General features: G+C 37.4%; 1 protein-coding gene across 2 annotated transcripts in view; it reads left to right on the forward strand.

The window, feature by feature from the left end:
- Window positions 1–18,653, forward strand: part of STAP1 (signal transducing adaptor family member 1) — a 46,094-nt gene that overhangs the window by 24,309 nt on the left and 3,132 nt on the right. For both annotated transcript variants that reach the window (XM_012473429.2, XM_012473430.2), the window contains 2 exons: window positions 4,809–4,878; window positions 7,531–7,627. In XM_012473429.2, the coding sequence (XP_012328852.1) occupies window positions 4,809–4,878; window positions 7,531–7,627 (167 nt within the window). The remainder of the gene's footprint in view (window positions 1–4,808; window positions 4,879–7,530; window positions 7,628–18,653) is intronic.

Below are 18,653 nucleotides of genomic sequence, written 5' to 3' on the forward strand. Positions count from 1 at the left end.
AGTTAGATCTTTCAATAGACTCCAGCTTTCAAAGTCTATGAGAACTTGCACTTCTTTGGGGACTCTGGCTTAGTTAATACTTCCACAACTGATAATATGATTTAAATATAGAGATTTTGTCTTACATGAAAATATTCAGTAAATGACTTTCTTTAATATATATGCATAAACAGAACTTTGATTTTTGAATTTGCCATTCCTAATGGGGATAATATTATTTTATTAAATTTTATACTATAACATATCTATCAATGAACCTATCTACTAATCCACCCCGTAAGCATCTATAATTCTAAATATGAAGACATGTATGGTGAATAAAGGCAGTTAAAAAGAAACAACTGTCAGAGACAAATTTAAAAACATGGCATTATGGCTACATTGCTAGTGTGAACCACAGACTAATAAGCTTTATTCACTTGCCAGTAAACAAATATTTGTATTTACACACTAGTCATGGACACTGAACATATGGCAAGAATGTTAGATGGTAAATCAGATCAGGGTTCTTTGTGTAAAGAAATATGTGTGTGTAAATCTCTGTGTGTATATTTCTACAATGAATGTCTGTCAACTTAAACTTGTGGTTTCATTATGTTTTGTTTATTATAAACTAACATTTGAAGTTAATGGATTTTCAACTCTATTGAAATATGGAAGAAAATAATAGATATTTCAGTTACAACCTAATTTGATTTATAATTTAACTGACTATCTTCAAACAAATCCAAAAGAAATCATTTTTCTTATTGTTATGACTGCCATTAAATATCAGTGAACTCAGGATAATTTATAGGAGAAAAGTGGATTTTTCTCTTTAGTATATCCCAATCAAGAAGTTCGTTCTTCTTCAGGATTTTGGAAATTGTTTATCCCATAAACTACAGCATATACTTAACCATTTACTTCCACTTTTAAAAATAAGAGGATGTACTGAATTAAAAATTAAGAGATAACAATTTTTAATAGAAACATAATCTAAATGCTTAAAAGTAAAATTAGATCACCGAAGAGAGTGATTTTCTTTTCCTTAATGTTATTCCTTTCTTGGTCAGATTGAGTGGTTGATCCACTTACATGTGACCCCAGTCTTACTATTCTGCATGAAATGAACAAAATCTCAAGACCTGTTAGCTCCTTAAAGACTGCATAGTTCCTGCACACAGAAGCCTGATCCCTTTTAAGGTGGTCTAGATTAGTCCAACTCTTTCATTACATTTTCTATACAATTAACTACAAGAAATGACTGTTTTCTGCTACAGACGTGGTGTGTGACTAAACTATGAATTTCTATACTTAGGATATAAATGTAGTGTCACAGTTTTTACTCACAGTTTTATTGTATTTAAGTTATATGTTAAACTCATAAGAGAGTCTGGAAAAGGAGTTCATATCAAAGTTGCATAATTCTAAATTTAATAAGCTCACTTTCAGTTTGAATTTATATAGGAATTCATGCTTTCGTGAGTTGATGGTCATCAAAACTTACATTTTATAAAACTAATCGCTCTCCCCCCAGAAAATTCATATTTGGAAAGCAAGAAGTATAGTGGTTAAACTAAAGCATTCTAACACTAGAGTCAGTGTGCACTTATTTAGGCTTTGAGAAATAGTTTATACCTGGAAGTGGATAAGAAAAATTCACTTGTATTGCACAAATTTTCTTTACATGCCAGATCCATCTATGATGTCAAGGTTTGTTAAATGTATTCTCTAATGCTCAAAACAGGCGTTTCAGAGTACCTGAATTTTATATCTTCTATTTAACAGGTCATTTAATTTTAAAGGATAACAGTTGTATAGAGTATTAGAATTTTAGCTTGTTATACTATACAACTTAATGTAAAGAATTTGGTAGAAACCTTGGCTATTAGGAAGCATCTGTGTTACCCACAACACCAATTCATCTTACAGGTTATGGGAGAAATGTTCAGTCATGCAAGTTAGATGAATGTTTCTGGTGAAACACTAGATGAAAAGTACAAGTTGGTTTACAAAGCAGTACATAAAAATAAAATTATCTCCATCTGTTCACAAAGCAGCTGTGGGAGGAAAGACTGTTGTGCTCAGGAATAAACAAAAGCCATTCAATGCCAAATTACCAGATGACTCTTGTCTCGGTGTAAACTATCATCTACGTTTACCGAGCCCAGTGGTGCATGAATTCATAAGACATAAAGCTGTTCTTACAACAAAACGTCATGGCTTGGTTTGGCTTTCTTGAAAATGTTTTCACTAGGTACCAAGCTAGTAGGATGGAAACTTTGGAAAGCCATTAACTAAGGAAGCGGTAGGAAATATTACCCAAAATTGATTTCTTTGCAAAAATTGAGGTCAGAAGCTAAGAACAAGTATTTATAACAACATTTCAGGGCACACCTTTTCTTAAAAAAAAAGACCTGTAATTTCCATTTTGAGGTCAGCAGCAGGAAATTTTAATATAGTAAATTCCATCAAACTTGTTTTTTTCATCTCTCTTTATTTCTTTGGAAAAGCCAAACAAGACAGAATATGAAAGGAAAGCAAAAGGTCTAAAAAGAGAGTCAAAACCTAAGCAACTTCAATGGATTTTTTTTCCACCTTTTTCTGTTTCAGAATTTCATCGTATTAGTCAAAAGTTCAAAGATACCTTTTGACCTTTGCCACTTTTCCTCCCACAGCTTTGCCATGAATGATGATAATGATGATGATATGATGGCTTTTAATAACAACAATTGTTGTTCCCCTTATAGGTTACCATTTGTGGGTCCTATGTTGAGTGCTGGCAAACATTTCCTTCAGGCACAAAAAAAACTTTGAGACAGACAGTATTTCCCATGTTTTACAAATGAAGAGGATGACACTCACAGAAACTACTACATTAAAACAATACATTTAAGAAATAATAAAAATGGCTATAATTTACCGAGTACTTAAATGTGCCAGACACTACACTAAGGGCTTTGCAAACATTAACTTACAGCAGCCCTGTGAGGCAAGGCATCACCATCTCCATTTTATAGATGAAGAAAATGGAGGTTCAGAGAACTCACATGACAGAATCAGAATTTGAACCAAGTTTTCTTTCAGTCTTCCAAGGAACAGCAATCCCTCATTTAATGGGAATACAGGAATTCTAATAGAAATTGTAGAGTTTTCAAAAGTAACTCTGATTATGAAGATCTTTTTCTAATGGGATAAAGATAAAGCCAGATACAACCACCCCAAAAGGGTACTCTGTAACCTTCTGTGTCCAAAAATGTTTCCTTCATCAACTTGTAACTGATACCTGAAGTTTCCACATTAAGGAATACTTTCTTTTAGGAAGGGAAAAGGCTGGTTAGGTTTTATTCTGTGGTTTGAAAGTAGGTTACTGGAATTTATGAGCTGTTTTCCATTGTGATTTTCAATACAGAGGTGATTTGGATGTAACGGTGGATGAGAAGAGTCTCCTAAATAGAAGACTTCAGTTTCAGTCCTAACTGAAAATGGAAAGAGAATAGATTTTAAAAAAATGAAGGTAGAAAGGCCCTGTGCCTAACTTAACCTGATGAACACTTCTGTTTTAGACAGCTTCTGCCCATAGGAAGCTGTTTAATTAGTGTCATTCAAGCAAATGACAACATAATAAATGCTGTTAACTTGTCAACACTGGAAAAAGTTTTCGTCCTAACATTCTTGCCATTACAAATCAAGGCAAGCATACTCTGGTTCAAAACTAACTGAAAGGATATTGACTTCTGATCTCAGTATAAATTTGCTTAGTTCTAGCAGATAACATTATTAGATGAGAGGTCCTTTTTTTTTTTTTTTTGAGACAGAGTCTCATTCTGTTTGCCCAGGCTAGAGTGTAGTGGCACAATCATAGCTCGCTGCAGCCTTGACCTCCTGGGCTCAAGTGATTCTCCTACCTAACACCTGAATAGCTAGGACCACCATGTCTGGCAAATATTTTTTATTTTTTTGCAGAGATGGGGTATCACTATTTCGCCCAGTCTGTTCTCTAACTCCCGGGCTCAAGCAATCCTTCTGCCTTGCCTTCTCAAAAGATCTGAGATTACAGGTGTGACTCCACCCATCCAGTTCCTAAAGCTTTAAAAACTCAACTTCATAATATTTATTGTGTGCCTAATGCTAGCATACAAAGATGAATAGGATATGCTTCTTGTTCATAAGCAGTTCATAATCAATAAAATAACCATGTATTCAAGTGGTAATAATTTTGAGTGCTATGTGACTATAGAAGAGGAAGACATTACAATTCATGTATTATACTTATGTTCTCATCTATATGTTCATATAGTGCCTAAGACCCAGTATTTTCCATCTCTCTAAGTCAGCCCCAAAGTTAGCAGATATTCACAGTGGTATATGAGCTAATATGAATAACAGCTATTGAGTGCCTTCTGGTTGGATTAGTGATAATGTAGAGTAGAAGTCAATGTACTTTTAATAATTCTTTCTACTTCTATCTTAATATGGAGAATATATATTTGATTTTTATATACCTATATAGAATTTTATTATGCTGTTTACTTTCTAGGTTACTGACATTAAATAATTTCTACCTGAAAGATTTTTCATTGATTCCTTTTTTTCTCTGTTTATTCTTTCTCATTCACCCACTCAATGACCCAGATTGCCTATATTCCTACTGAATAGCCCCCACAAAAAGACACACTGCAAACCACCAAGGACTTTTTATTTTTTTGCCAAATTACAGTCATGAGAACATAGGTTGATTATACAGGTGATATTTTATGTTTACTTTAGTTTGCATTTACCCAATTGCATAATAAAATGGAGACTAACCATTTGTTTCATTGTAGCATGCCACGAATCAAGCACTACAAAGTGATGAGCGTAGGACAGAACTACACTATTGAACTGGAAAAACCTGTAAGTAGCTATTTTTGTTGTTGTTGATGACCTTCCTCCTAATTCCTTATAGCCTCCTAGTGCTGTCAAAATAAATAAATAAATAGATAATAAATAAATAAAAAAAATTAAAACCAGTTAAGTTAAGGAGCCCTGAACGTGGCAGACATACAGGGTGAAAAGTGAGATTCAAGAATAGGTGGGTGAGGCAGAGTAAAAGACAATTTGCTTCTAAAAATTTTTTCTACTTTTCCTTCTCTGCAAATCTTTGCAGAGAAAAATTTGCAGAAAAAGAAAAATGGGAATAATTTTTTCAGGGAAAGAAAGATATTTTTGTTAAACATTCTCCAATTATAAATCTTCAAATATGTTTATTTCTAATGGGAAGAAATCTGTAAATGCCTAATCCTCTAATACCTGTCATGCTGAAGTTCAGAAATCCTCTCTTAAAAGCAACATAGTAGTGAAGAAAGGATTTCTTATTTGTCTTCAACTCTTCTCTCACCCTAGCTGACTTATCATGGGGATAATGATACAGCTAAGGACTTGACATATATCATCCAATGTAATTGTTGTCGTTCCCCTGAGGTAGATATTGTTATGCCTTTTATACAAGTGAGATAATTGGTATTTACACTGTTCTGCACTAATGAAAATGTGGTGATGTGGCCTATGTTTCAGGATGCTGGAAAAGAGACTCTATATAGTTCTGTGATTTTAGGCTGCAGTAATGGGAAGATTGAGTCAGGAAAGATGTCTCTGGATATCACTTAAATAGAACTGATGGGTCTTGAAGATATTTATATTTTCCTAGTTCCTCTGCTTCTCTGGGCCCATGATGTTGATGAAATAGAAAAAGGAACAGTGTGGTTGAATTTCTTATATTTTGGTCATAATTCTTAGAGAGCAAGGCAGCTGCTGATTCATACAGCACACTTACATCTTTGCCATAAATGCCTCCCAAAGCTTCTCAGTTCTCAGATCCATTCCTGACTGGACTTTTAAAATAAAATTCAATAAGGAAGGCAGAGAACTAGATTGCTAAAGGGTAATCCAAATAACTAAGTGACTAAAAGCAATTGACAAGGAAGAATAATGTGTCATCTTTGTCACTGGTGAACTGAGGTTCATTTCTGTCATTAGCTCATACAGTCTGCAGTGTAAGGAAAACTAACAGCCTGGATTATTCTTTCATTTTTCACCCTCCACAGCAATACCCCTCAAACCCTCAGTAAGGTTGTATTTTTGTGAAATTCTTTTTAGAGACAGGTGTCTTGCTATGTTGCCCAGGCTTGAGCACAGTGGCTGTTCACAGGCGCAATCATAGTGCCAGCCTGAAACTACTGTGCTCACATGATCCTCCTACTTCAGCCTCCCGAGTAGCTGGGACTACAGATGCCACTGTACCTGGCTCAGGAATTCATTTTCCTCTTCAAGGTTATCTGGTATATTCTGGTATATTTAATCTGATTTCACTTGTATAAAAATATTAGTTTGGGGTAGAGACACATTTTATCTACTCCTAGACAAGCAAATTATCCTTTTACAATAAAATATTAAAATGCTTAAATTATCTGGTTTTAAAGGTTGCTTTAAAGTAGAAGAAACCAACTATAGCTAACTTAAGCAAACATAAATTTATTATAAGAACATAGAATAGCTCACAACTGTAATCATGGCACCTTGGGAGGCTGAGGCAGGTGGATCACGAGGTCAGGAGTTCGAGACCAGCCTAGCCAATATGGTGAAACCCCGTCTCTACTAAATATACTACAAATTAGCTGGGTGTGCTGGCACACACCTGTTAATCCCAGCTACTTGGGTGGTTGAGGGAGGAGAATAGCTTGAACCTGGAAGGCAGAGGTTGTAGTAAGCCAAGATCATGCCATTGCACTCTAGCCTGAGCAACAGAGTGAGACTGTGTATAAAAATAAAAATAAAAAGAACATAGAATGACTGGAAAGATTGCAAACCTTTAGGGACTAGGAAGCAACTTGTGCTAAGAACCAGCTGATTAGGAAAATGCTATCCTTCTCTGTTCTTCTACTCAAGTTCAAATTTCAGAAAGAAGGCATTTTCTGGCCTAACTTGAGTCACAATCTTTTGCTCCCTCTTTTAGGACAGGGTCTTACCCTGTCACCCAGGTTGCAGTGCAGTGGCACTATCGTAACTCATGCAGCCTCGAAATCCTGGATTCAAGGAATCCTCTTGCCTCTGCCCCCTGAGTAGCTGACACTACAAGTGTGAGCTACCACACCTAGCTAATTTTTTCAATTATGTAGAGACAGGATCTCGCTATGTTGCCCACGCTGGTCTGAAACCCCTGGTCTCAAGTGATCCTCCCACCTGCACTTCCCAAAGTGCTGGGATTACAGGTGTGAGCCACCACACCTGGCTTACATTCTTATGCTTTAATTGAGGGACAGCAAGGTACATAACTATTGTCCACCGGATTGTCTTCAATGGGAAAGGGGGTAATTCCTCAACAGAGAAAGGACATATGGTCAATTAAAAAGGAGAAATAAGACACATGGATATATAAAACTGTGGTCATACAGTAATCCATTGAAGTGAAGTAATGACAGTAATCTCCACTAGATTCCAACTGAGCCTTGTCTTACTCCATTTTTACCCAGGTGATGCTGAGTTTTCTCTCACTCTCTATTCATACAGGTAACACTTCCAAACCTTTTCAGTGTCATTGATTATTTTGTGAAGGAGACTCGAGGAACTTTACGGCCATTTATATGTTCAACAGATGAAAACACTGGTATGTTCTTCACTTAATAGCTATATTAAAGGAAACAAAACACAATTCCCAAAACTCTGCATATGATTTGCTGTACCAGTCAGGCAGGAACTGTAGTTTAGCCTTTAAATTTGTCCATTTGGAAATCATTTTGTCATTCAGTCTGTGAAAACAGGAAAGTACCAATATGTATTGTGAATAGAGTATGGGTGCATTCTAGGGAATGGAAAACCCTGAGGTATGTATTATCACTATAGCTTTATTCTATCATTCTACTCAGCTTTATCAAACAAAATCAGAGGTAAGAGAAAACCACAATCATGTAAGTTAATGGAAACTAAATGGAATTTAAAGGTATAGTCCATCAACAAAGATGCTTAATACAAGATAAAATGAATGAAGATTAAGAAGAGATGGTGGGAACTGGTGATTAGCCAATAGATGACTTGAGAGAGAAGTTTTATTCTACTATGAAGGCAGAAGTCAGATTGCAAAATTACAAGGAATGAGTGGGTGGTGAGGAATTACAGATAAAGATTGTAGTTACGACCAGCTGCAGAATTTGCCAGCCCCTTGTTTATAAATTAAGAATTCCAAAACCAGTTATAGCAAACCATTAAACCGAGCATGAGACCCTATGCAACTGCACAGTTTACACACCCCTGAAATTGCCTGTCTTTGCAGCCCAATTTCTGTCAGAGCAAGCCAGGTTCAATGTAACAGTCTCTCTGTCTCCTATGCAACAGTTCTTGGTACACATGGTCACTGGCAAACTGTAAGCAGGAGAGAGAAAATATTTTCAGCTTCTTTGGATTTAGTTATCCAAACAAGTCCCTTTTCTTACAGATTATGAGGGAAAGCAACCTTATTTGGCCACCTCCATCAGAGGCATATTTGGATAGTCTCATTAATTAAAAGGAGAGAGAGTTTAAAGTCCAAATTCTTAAAACATGATTATGAATCTTGTGATGCCAAATAACAACAGTAACCAAAACCACAGAATCTCAGGGGCTGAAGGAACTTTACAAAATTATAGTATCTTATCTGTTTAGAACTCACCTGCACACTCAGTACAGGAAACATCTCTAACATATGACCATTCAGATTGTTTGTGAATTGTGAATGTAAGAGCACTTACATTTGATTTTTGAAGTAGCACAGTTCACTTCTGGACAGTTCTCATATTAGAGAATTATTCCTTGATATTGAGTCTGAAGCATTCCTTCAACTTCTGCATATTAATCCAATTTCAGGCTTTGAAACAATATGACTTAAAAGCCCATCAAATATTTTTAAAATGTCTACAATGTCTCCCCTTAGTTTTTTACTCTCTGACATCTGAATTATTGGTTCCTGTGTGTCTCTCACACTCATCTTTGATATTCTCTTTGTCTTATTTTTAAATATCTCACTTAAAATATAACCCTACTGAATAATAATGTTGAGCATCTTTTTCTGTGTTATTTGCCATTTATATATTTTATTTGGGAAAGTATCTGTTTAAGTCTTTTGCCCATTTTTTTATTGGGTTGTTTTTTCTTTCATAGTTAAGTTTTGAGAGCTCTGAACGTATTCTGGATACAAGTTTTTCTTTTTTTTTTTTTGTCAGGTATGTGATTGGCAAGTAATTTCTTAGTCTGTGATTTCTCTTTTCATTCTTTTAACAGTGTCTTTTGGAGAGCAGAGTTTTAAATTTTGCTTCTGTAGACTGTACTTTGGTGTTGTACCTGAGAACTCTGCCTAACCTAAAATCACAAAATTATTTTCCTGTTTTCTTTTAGAAGTGTTGTAATTTTATATTTCACATTTAGATCTATGATACATTTTGATTTTTTTTTAAACTGGGAAGGCTGAGTCACAGCTCATTTTAGTTGCATTTAGATGTGTAGTTGTTCCAGCCCCATTTGATAAAAAGATTATCCCTCTGGACAGGACAACTCACATATATAATCCCAGTACTTTGGGAGGACAAGGCAGAGGATCACTTTAAGAGCAGCCTGGGCAACACAGGGAGACATCATCTCTCCAAAAAAAAAAAAAAAAATGCTGGGTATGGGTATGGTAGCAAATGCCTGTGGTCCTAGCTACTTGGAAGGGTGAGGCAAACAAAAGTTCAAGGTTGCAGTGCACAATGACTGTGCCAGTGCACCCCAGCCTGGGCAAGAGAGAGACCCTGTCTCCAAAAAATTAAAAATAAAAATAAATGGTTCTTTCTCCACTGAATTCTTTGTGACATTTGTAAAAATCTATTGACCATATTTGTATGGATTAATTTCCAATGATATATATTCCTACCCTCTTGCCACAGTTACTGTAACTAATAGTAATTATTAAAATCAGGAGGATTACTTTGTTCCTTGCTTTTTTTTCCCCCAAATTGTTTGGACTAGTCTAGTTTCTTTGCCTTTCATTATAAATTTTAGAATCAGCTTGTTGCTATCCAGAGAACAATCCTCCTGAGACTTTGACTGGATTATGTCGAATCTGTTGATCAGTTTAGGAAGAATTGACATCTTCATATTGAGTCTCCCAGTTGAGGAATGCAGTATATACTGGTACATTTGGGCTGTCCTTGATTTTTTTTCATAGTGCTTTGTTTCAGCATACAGCATCTGCACATACTTATTTTGATTTATATCTATTTAATTTTTTGTTGCTAGTAAATGCTATTCTGTAAAATTTGAATTATAATTGTTCTAATGGTTTGGCTCTGTGACCCCACACAAATCTCAAACTGTAATCCCCAAATGTTGAGGTATGGACCTGGTGGGAGATGATTGGATCATGGGGCTGGTTTCCCCCATGCTGTTTTCTTGATACTGAGGGAGTTCTCATGAGATCTGATGGTTTAAAAGTGGCCGTTTCCCCATGCTCTCTCTCTCTCTGTCTTTTGCTACCTTGTGAAGTCGTGCTTTGCTTCCCCTTCACCTTTTATCATGATTGTAAGTTTCCTAAGGCTTCTATAGTCATGGGGAACTGTAAGGCAGTTAAACTTCTTTCTTTGATAAATTATCTAGTCTCAGGTAGTATCTTTATAGCAGTGTGAAAACTGACTAATACAGAGAATTGGTACTGGCAGAGTGGGGTACTGCTATAAAGATAACCTGAAAATGTGGAAGTGACTTTTGAACTAGGTAACAGGCAGAGAGTAAAATAGTTTGGAGGGCTCAGAAGAAGACAGAAAGATGTGGGAAAGTTTGGAACTTGACCAAAATGGTGATAGTGACATGGACAATGAAGTCTAGCTGAAGTGGTCTCAGATAGAGATGAGGATCTTGTTGGGAACTGGGGTAAAAGTAATTTATACTATGCTTTAACAAAGAGACTGGTGGCATTTTGCTCCTACCCTAGAGATCTGTGGAACTTTGAACTTGAGAAAGATAATTTAGAGTATCTGGCAGAAGACATTTATAAGCAGCAAAGTGTTCAAGATGTGACCTGTTTTTTTTTTTTTTTTAAAGCATACAGTCATATGCATTCACAAAGAGATAGTTTGAAATTGGAACTTATGTGTAAAAAGGAAGCAGAGCATAATCATTTGGAAAATTTGCAGCTTGGCTATATGGTAGAAAAGAAAACCCATTTTCTGGGGAAGAATTGAAGCTGGCTATAGAAATTTGCATAAGTAATGAGAAGCCGAATGTTAATCACCAAGACAATGGGGAAAATGTCTCCAGGACATGTCAGATTTTCAAGGCAGCAGCTTCCATCACAGGCCTGAAGGCCTAGGAGGGAAAAATGGTTTCATGGGCTGGACCCAGGGCCCCTCTGCTTTGTGCAGCCTCAAGACATGGCACCCTGTGTCCCAGCTGTGCCTGCTCCAGCTGTGGCTAAAAGGTGTCAAGGTACAGCTCAGGTTGTAGCTTCAGAGGGTGCAAAACCCAAGCATTGGTGGCTTCCATGTGGTGTTGGGCCTGCAGGTGTGCAGAAGATAAGAATTGAGGTTGCAGAACCTCTGCCTAGATTTTAGAGGATGTAAGAAAATGCCTAGATGTCCAGGTAGAAGTCTGCTGCAGGGGTCGAGCCCTAATGGAGAAACTCTACTAGTGCAGTGCAGAGGGGAAATGTGGGGTTGGGGCCCCCACACAGAGTTCCCACTGGCTCTGTCTAGTGGACCTGTGAGAAGAGGACCACCATGCTCCAGATCCCAGAATGGTAGATCCACCCACAGCTTGCACCATGTGTCTGGAAATGCCACAGGCACTTAATAATAGCCCTTGAAAGCAGTTGTGGAGCTGTACCCTGCAGAGCCACAGAGGCAGAGCTGCCCCTGTCCTTCAGAGCCCACCCTTTGCCTCAGCGTTCCCTGGATGTGAGACATGGACTCAAAGAAGATTATTTTGGATCTTTAAGATTTAGTAACTGCCCTGTTGGCTTTCAAGCTTGCATGGATCCTGTAACCCCTTTGTTTTGGTAAATTTCTCCCATTTGGAATGGCTGCATTTACCCAATGCTTGGTATCCCCATTGTATCTTGGAAGTAACTAACTTGTTTTTTATTTTACAGGCTCACAGGCAAAAGGGACTTACCTTGTCTCATATGAGACTTTGCACTTGGACTTTTAAGTTAAAGCTGGAATAAGTTAAGACTTTGAGGGACTGTTGGGAAGGCATGATAGGTTTTGAAATGTGAAAAAGACATGATATTTGGGAGGGGCCAGGAATGATATGGTTTGGCTCTGTGTTCTCATCCAAATCTCATCTCAAATTATAATTCCCAGGTGTTGCGGGAGGGATCTGGTGGGAGGTGACTGGATCATGGGGTGGTTTCCCCCATGCTGTTCTCATAATGAGTTCTCACAAGATCAGATGGTTTAAAAGGGGCAGTTTCCCTTGCACTCTGTCTTGGATATTGTGAATAGTGTTGTCATAAACACAGGAGTACAAATATCTCTTTAGTACACTGATTTCCTTTCTTTGGGGTATATACCTAGCAGTGGGATTGCTGGGTCATATAGTAGTTCTATTTTTCTTTTTTTGTGGAGCCTTCATACTGTTCTCCATAGCTGCTCTACTAATATACATTCCCACTATCAGTGTATGAAGGTTCCCTTTTCTCTGCATCCTTGCCAGCATTGGTTACTGCCTGTCTTTTGAATATAAGCCATTTAAACTGGGGTGAAATGATATCACATTGTAGTTTTGATTTGCATTTCTCTGATGATCAATGATGTTGAGCACCTTTTCATATACTATTCGTATGTCTTCTAAGAAAAGTCTATTCAGATATTTTGCCCATTTTTAGTTGTTTTATTAGATTTTTTTCCTATTGAGTTATTGAACTCCTTATGTATTCAGGTTATTAATTCCTTGTCAGCTGTGTAGTTTGCAAATATTTTCTCCCATTCTGTGGGTCATCTCTTCACCTTAATGATTGTTTCCTTTGTTGCATAGAAGCTTTTTAATTTAATGTGATCCCATTTGTTCATTTTTGCTTTGGTTGCCTATGCTTGTGGTGTCTTAAACAAAAAAATGTTGTCTAGACCAACGTCCTGGAGAGTTTCCTCAATGTTTTCTTGTAGTAGTTCCATAGTTTTAGCTCATGAAGGGATGTTGAATTTTATCAAATGCTTTTTCAACATCAATTGAAATGATCATATAATTTTTGTCCTTCATTCTGTTAATATGATGCATTACACTGATTGGCTTACATATGTTGAGTCATCCTTGTATCCCAGGGATGATAAATCCCACTTGATCATGTTCAATGATCATTTTAATATGTTGTTGAATTTAGTATGCTAGTATTTTCTTGAATCATTTTACACCAATGTTCATCAAAGATGCTGGCCTGTAGTTTTTAAAAATGTCTTTGTCTAGTTTTGTTATCAAGGTAATACTAGCAATGCAGAATGACTTTGAAAGTATTCCTTCCTCCTCTATTTTTTGGAGTCATCTTAGTAAGATAAATATTAGCACTTCTTAAAACCTTTGGTAGAATTTGGCCGTGAAGCCACTGGGTTCCAGGTTCTTCTTTGCTGGGAGATTTTTATTATGGCTTTGACCTCATTATTTATTATTGGCCTATAATAAATAATGGTTTTGGATTTTTCGTAGTTCGATCTTGGTAGGTTGTGTCTAGAAATTTATTTCTTTTCTATTTTCCAACTTATTGGCATATAACTGCTTATAGTAGTCTAATGATCCTTTTAATTTCTGTGGTATCAGTTGTAATGTCTCCTTTTTTATCCCATATATATTTGTGTCTTCTTTTTAGCCTGGGTAAAGGTTTATTGATTTCCTTTTATTTTTTTTTGAGATGGAATCTCACTCTGTCACCCAGGCTGGAGTGCAGTGGTGTGATCTCAGCTTACTGCAACCTTTGCCTTCTGGGTTCAAGTGATTCTCCTGCCTCAGCCTCCCAAGTAGCCAGGATTATAGGTTTGCACCATCACGGCTGGCTCATTTTTGTATTTTTAGTAGAGACAGGGTTTCGCCATGTTGGCCAGGCTGGTCTCGAACTCCTGATCTCAAGTAATCCACCTGCCTTGGCCTCCCAAAGTGTTGGGATTACAGGTGTGAGCCACCATGTTCACCCTGTTTATGTTTTCAGAAAACGAACTTCTCAATGATCTTTTATATTTCTTAAAATTTAAATTTCATTTATTTCTGCTCTGACCTTTGTTGTTTCTCTTCTTCTACTAATTTCGGTTTGCTCTTGGTTTTGTAGTTCTTTAAGATGAATCATTAGATTGTTTATTTGAAACTTTTCTACTTTTCTGATGTAGATGCTTATAGGTATAAATTTTCCTCTTAGTACTGCTTTTGCTGTATCTCATATGTTTTGGGCTGCTGAATCGCCATTTTGATTTGTTTCAAGAAATTTTTAAATTTCCTTTCTAATTTATTCACCGACCCACTGGTCATTCAGGAGCCTATTGTTTAATTTCCATGTGTTTGTATAGTTTCCAAAGTTCCTCTTGTTACTAATTTCTAGTTTTATTGCATTGTGGTCAGAGATGATGCTTAGTATTATTTCAATTTTTTGAATGTTTTAAAGACTTGTTTTGTGGCCTTACATATAGTCTGTCCTTGAAATAATCCATGTTCTGAAGACAAAAATGTGTATTCTGTAGATGCTGAATGAAATGTTCTGTAAATATCTATTAGGTTCATTTGGTCTATAGTGCATATTATGTCTGATGTTTGTTGATTTTGTATAGATGAAAATGGGATGTTGATGTCTCTAGCTATTATTGTATTGGGGTCTATCTCTCTCTTAAGCGCTAATAATATTTGCTTTACATACATGGGTGCCCAGTGTTGGGTGCATATATATTATATATATTTACAATTGTGTCTTCTTGCTGAATTGACTCTTTGATCATTATATAGTAATTTTCTTTCCTAATTTTTGACTTGAAATATATTTTGTCTCATATAACTACTCCTGATTTTAGATTTCTATTTGCATGGAATATCTTTTTCCATCTCTTTAGTTTCAGTCTATGTGTGTCTTTATAGGTGATGTATGTTTCTTGTAGCTAATAGATTGGTGAGTCTTGTTTTTTATCCATTCAGCCACTCTGTGTCTTTTGATTGATGAGTTTAGTCCATTTATATTCAACGTATTACTGAAAAGGACTTACTACTGCCATTTTGTTTCTTGTTTTCTCCTTGTTTTTTGGTCTCCTCTTCCTTCTACCTTCTTTCCTTTTTTTTTTTTTTTTTTTTTTTTTTGGGAAGGTGATTTTCTCTAGTGGTATCTTTTTTATTTTTTGTGAATGTTGTTTTTAAATTTGAAATACCATGAAGCTTTCAAATAACATCTTATGACCCATTATCTTAAACTGATGACAACATTGACTGCAAAAACAAGCAAACAGAAACTAATAATAGCTCTATACTTTTAACTTCATACCTACACTTTGTTCTTTTTTCTTCTTTTTCACTCTTGTGGCCCAGGCTGGAGTGCAATGGTGCAATCTCGGCTCACCACAAACTCTGCCTCCCAGGTTCAAGTGATTCTCCTGCCTCAGTCTCCCAAGTAGCTGGGATTACAGGCACCTGCCACCATGGCCAGCTAATTTTTGTATTTTTAGTAGAGACGAGCCTTCACCATGTTGGCCAGGCTGGTCTTGAACTCCTGACTCACGCAATCCACCTACCTCAGCCTCCCAAAATGCTGGGATTACAGGCATGAGCCACTGTGCCTGGTCACCATCTTTTTATACTGTGCATGTCTTGAAAAATTGTAGTTATTTTTGATTGGTTCATCTTTTAGTATTTCTACTTAAGATATAAGTAGTTTACACATGACAATTATGATGTTTTACTATTCTGTTTTGTCTGTGTATTATTACCAGTGAGTTTTGTTCCAAAGAAATAAGATGACTTCTTATCATTCATTAATTTCCTCTTCTATCAGATTGAAGAACTCTCTTTAGCATTTCTTGTAGGGTGAGTCTGGTATTGAAATCGCCCAGCTTTTGTTTGTCTAGGGAAGTCTTTATTTCTTCTTCATGTTTGATGGATATTTTCAGTGGCTATACTTTCTGGGAGAAAAGTTTTTTTTTCCTTTTGCACATTAAATATGTCATGCTCTCCTGGCTTATGAGGTTTCCACTGAGAAGTCTGCTGCCAAATATATTGGAGCTCCTTTGTATTTTATTTGTTGCTTTTCTCTTGTTGCTTTTAGGGTATTTTTATCCTATCCTTGGGAGTTAGAATATTAAATGTCTTGAAGTAGTCTTCTTTGGGTTAAATCTGCTAGGTGTTCTACAACCTTTTGTACTTGAATATTTATACCTTTCTCTAAACTTGGAAAGTTCTGTTATTACTTGGTATCTCTACCTTCTTTTTAAGACCAATAACTCTTAGATTTTTCTTTTGAGGCTTTTTGTTTTTTCAGGATATTGTAGGTGTGCTTCATTCCTTTTTATTCTTCTTTGTCTCCTCTGATTCTGTATCTTCAAATAGCCTGTCTTTAAGCTCAGCAATTCTTTCTTCTGCTTGATCAATTCTGCTGTTGAGAGACTCTGAGGTATCCTTCAGAACGTCAATTTTTCAGGTCCAGAATTTCTGCTTGACTTTTTAAAATTATTTCAATCTCTTTGTTAAAAATTATGTGACAGGATTCTGAATTCCTTCTGTGTTTTCTTTTCATTGAGCTTCCTCAAAATGGCTATTTTGAATTCACTGCCTGAAAGTTTACATATCTTTATCACTCTAGAATTAGTCACTGGTGATTTAGTTCATTTGGTAAGGTCAGATTTACCTGTATGGTCTTGATGCTTGTGTTGATGTCTGGGCAGTAAAGAGTTAGGAATTCTAGTCTTCACAGTATGTGCTTGTTTGTACTCATCCTTCTTGGAAAGGTCTTCCCAGTCTTCAAAAAGAATTGAGTGTTCTAAGTCTTTGGTCACTGCAGCCACATGTACATTAGGAGGCACCTGGGTCCAGGAACACTTTGACTCTTGCAGACTTGTAGAGGTACTGCCTTGATGGTCTTGGGTAATATTCAAAAGAATGTCCTGGTCTACCAGGCAGACACCCTTGTTCTCTTCCCTTACTTTCCCCCCAACAAATGGAGTCTCTCTCTCTCTCTCTGCTGAGCTGCTTGGAGCTGGGGGAGGGGTGGACACAAGCACTCCTGTGGCCACCACCACCATGACTGTGCTGGGTCATACCTGGAGCCAGCACAGTACTGAGTCTTGACCAATGCCAATGGTGATCATTGTTTGGTTACAGCTGATGTTCACTGAAGGCTCAAGGGCTTATTCAGCAAGTGGCTAATCCAGCCAAGCTTGTGTCCTTCCCTTCAGATTGGTGAGCTCCTCCATGCCAGACCAGAGTGAGTCAAGAAATGCCATCCAGGAGCCAGGGCCTGGAGTTAGGAATCTTAGCAATCTACTTGGTGCTCTATTCTACAGCAGCTGAACTGGCACCCAAGGTACAAGACAGAGTCCTACTCTTTACTCAGGCAGAAAGAGTCTCTCCCCATGGCTACCACCATCCTAGGCCTGTGGTGAGTGCTGCCTGGCTACCACCGATGTTCACTCAAGACCCAAGAGCTCTTCAATCAGTTTGTGGTGAATGCTGCCAGGCCTAGTTCTCTCCATTTAGGGTAGGGGGCTCGGGTCCAGAAATGCCATCTAGGCACTGGCTCCAAGCCCAGCACAGTACAGGACTTGCCCAGGACCCTCAATCTTTGTGGCCTAAACTGTCTTTCAAGTTTATTTAGAACCCCAGATCACTTTAGCCTCTGGTGTTGAGACTATTCAGAGATCAGATTCTGACCACTGGGATGGACGATTCCTCTCTGGCTAGAGCTCATCTAAATTCTCCCCTCTGTAGCCCTGGCTGAATTCTGCCCTATGCTGTTTTCTCCTGTGACAAGTAGCACTGAGTTCCAATGCAAAGTGCCACAGTCACTGTCCACTCCTTTTCCTAAGCACATAGATTTTCTCTCTGCACCAGCAGCCGCTGCCAGGAGATGGGGGAAGAAACCAGGTTGGCAATTCAAGACTATTTTTCCTACCCTCTTCAGTGTCTCTTTCATTTCTATGATGTTAAAACCAAGTACTGTAATTGCTCACCTGATTTTTGTTTATTAAGGTGCTTTCTAGTGTGGACAGTTGTTTAATTTGGTGGGTTCCTGTTGGGATAGCTGGAGGGTTCTATTTGGCCATCTAGCTCCACCTCGTCCCTCCATTGGTTTTTGGTTTTGTTTTGTTTTTCTTGAGATGGAGTCTTGCTCTGTTGACCAGGCTGGAGTGCAGTGGTGTGATCGGCTCACTGCAACCTCCAATTCCCAGGTTCAAGGAATTCCCTGCCTCAGCCTCCTCAGTAGCTGGGATTACAGGCACCTACCACCACACCCAGCTAATTTTTGTATTTTTAGTAGAGACGGGGTTTCACCATCTTGGCCAGGCTGGTCTTGAAGTCATGACTTCGTGATCCACCCGCCTCAGCCTCCCAAAGTGCTGGGATTACCGGCGTGAGCCACCGTGCCCAGCCTCCACTGGGTTTTTATACCTTTTATTTCTTTGTTGAGAACATCTATCTTTATATTCATTTCAAAAGTGTTTATGACCACTTAATGAAGC

Source organism: Aotus nancymaae, unplaced genomic scaffold, assembly GCF_030222135.1.
Source record: "Aotus nancymaae isolate 86718 unplaced genomic scaffold, 86718_ANA_hifiasm-v0.15.2.pri h1tg000006l, whole genome shotgun sequence".
In the NCBI taxonomy this organism is placed as follows: Eukaryota; Metazoa; Chordata; class Mammalia; order Primates; family Aotidae; genus Aotus; species Aotus nancymaae.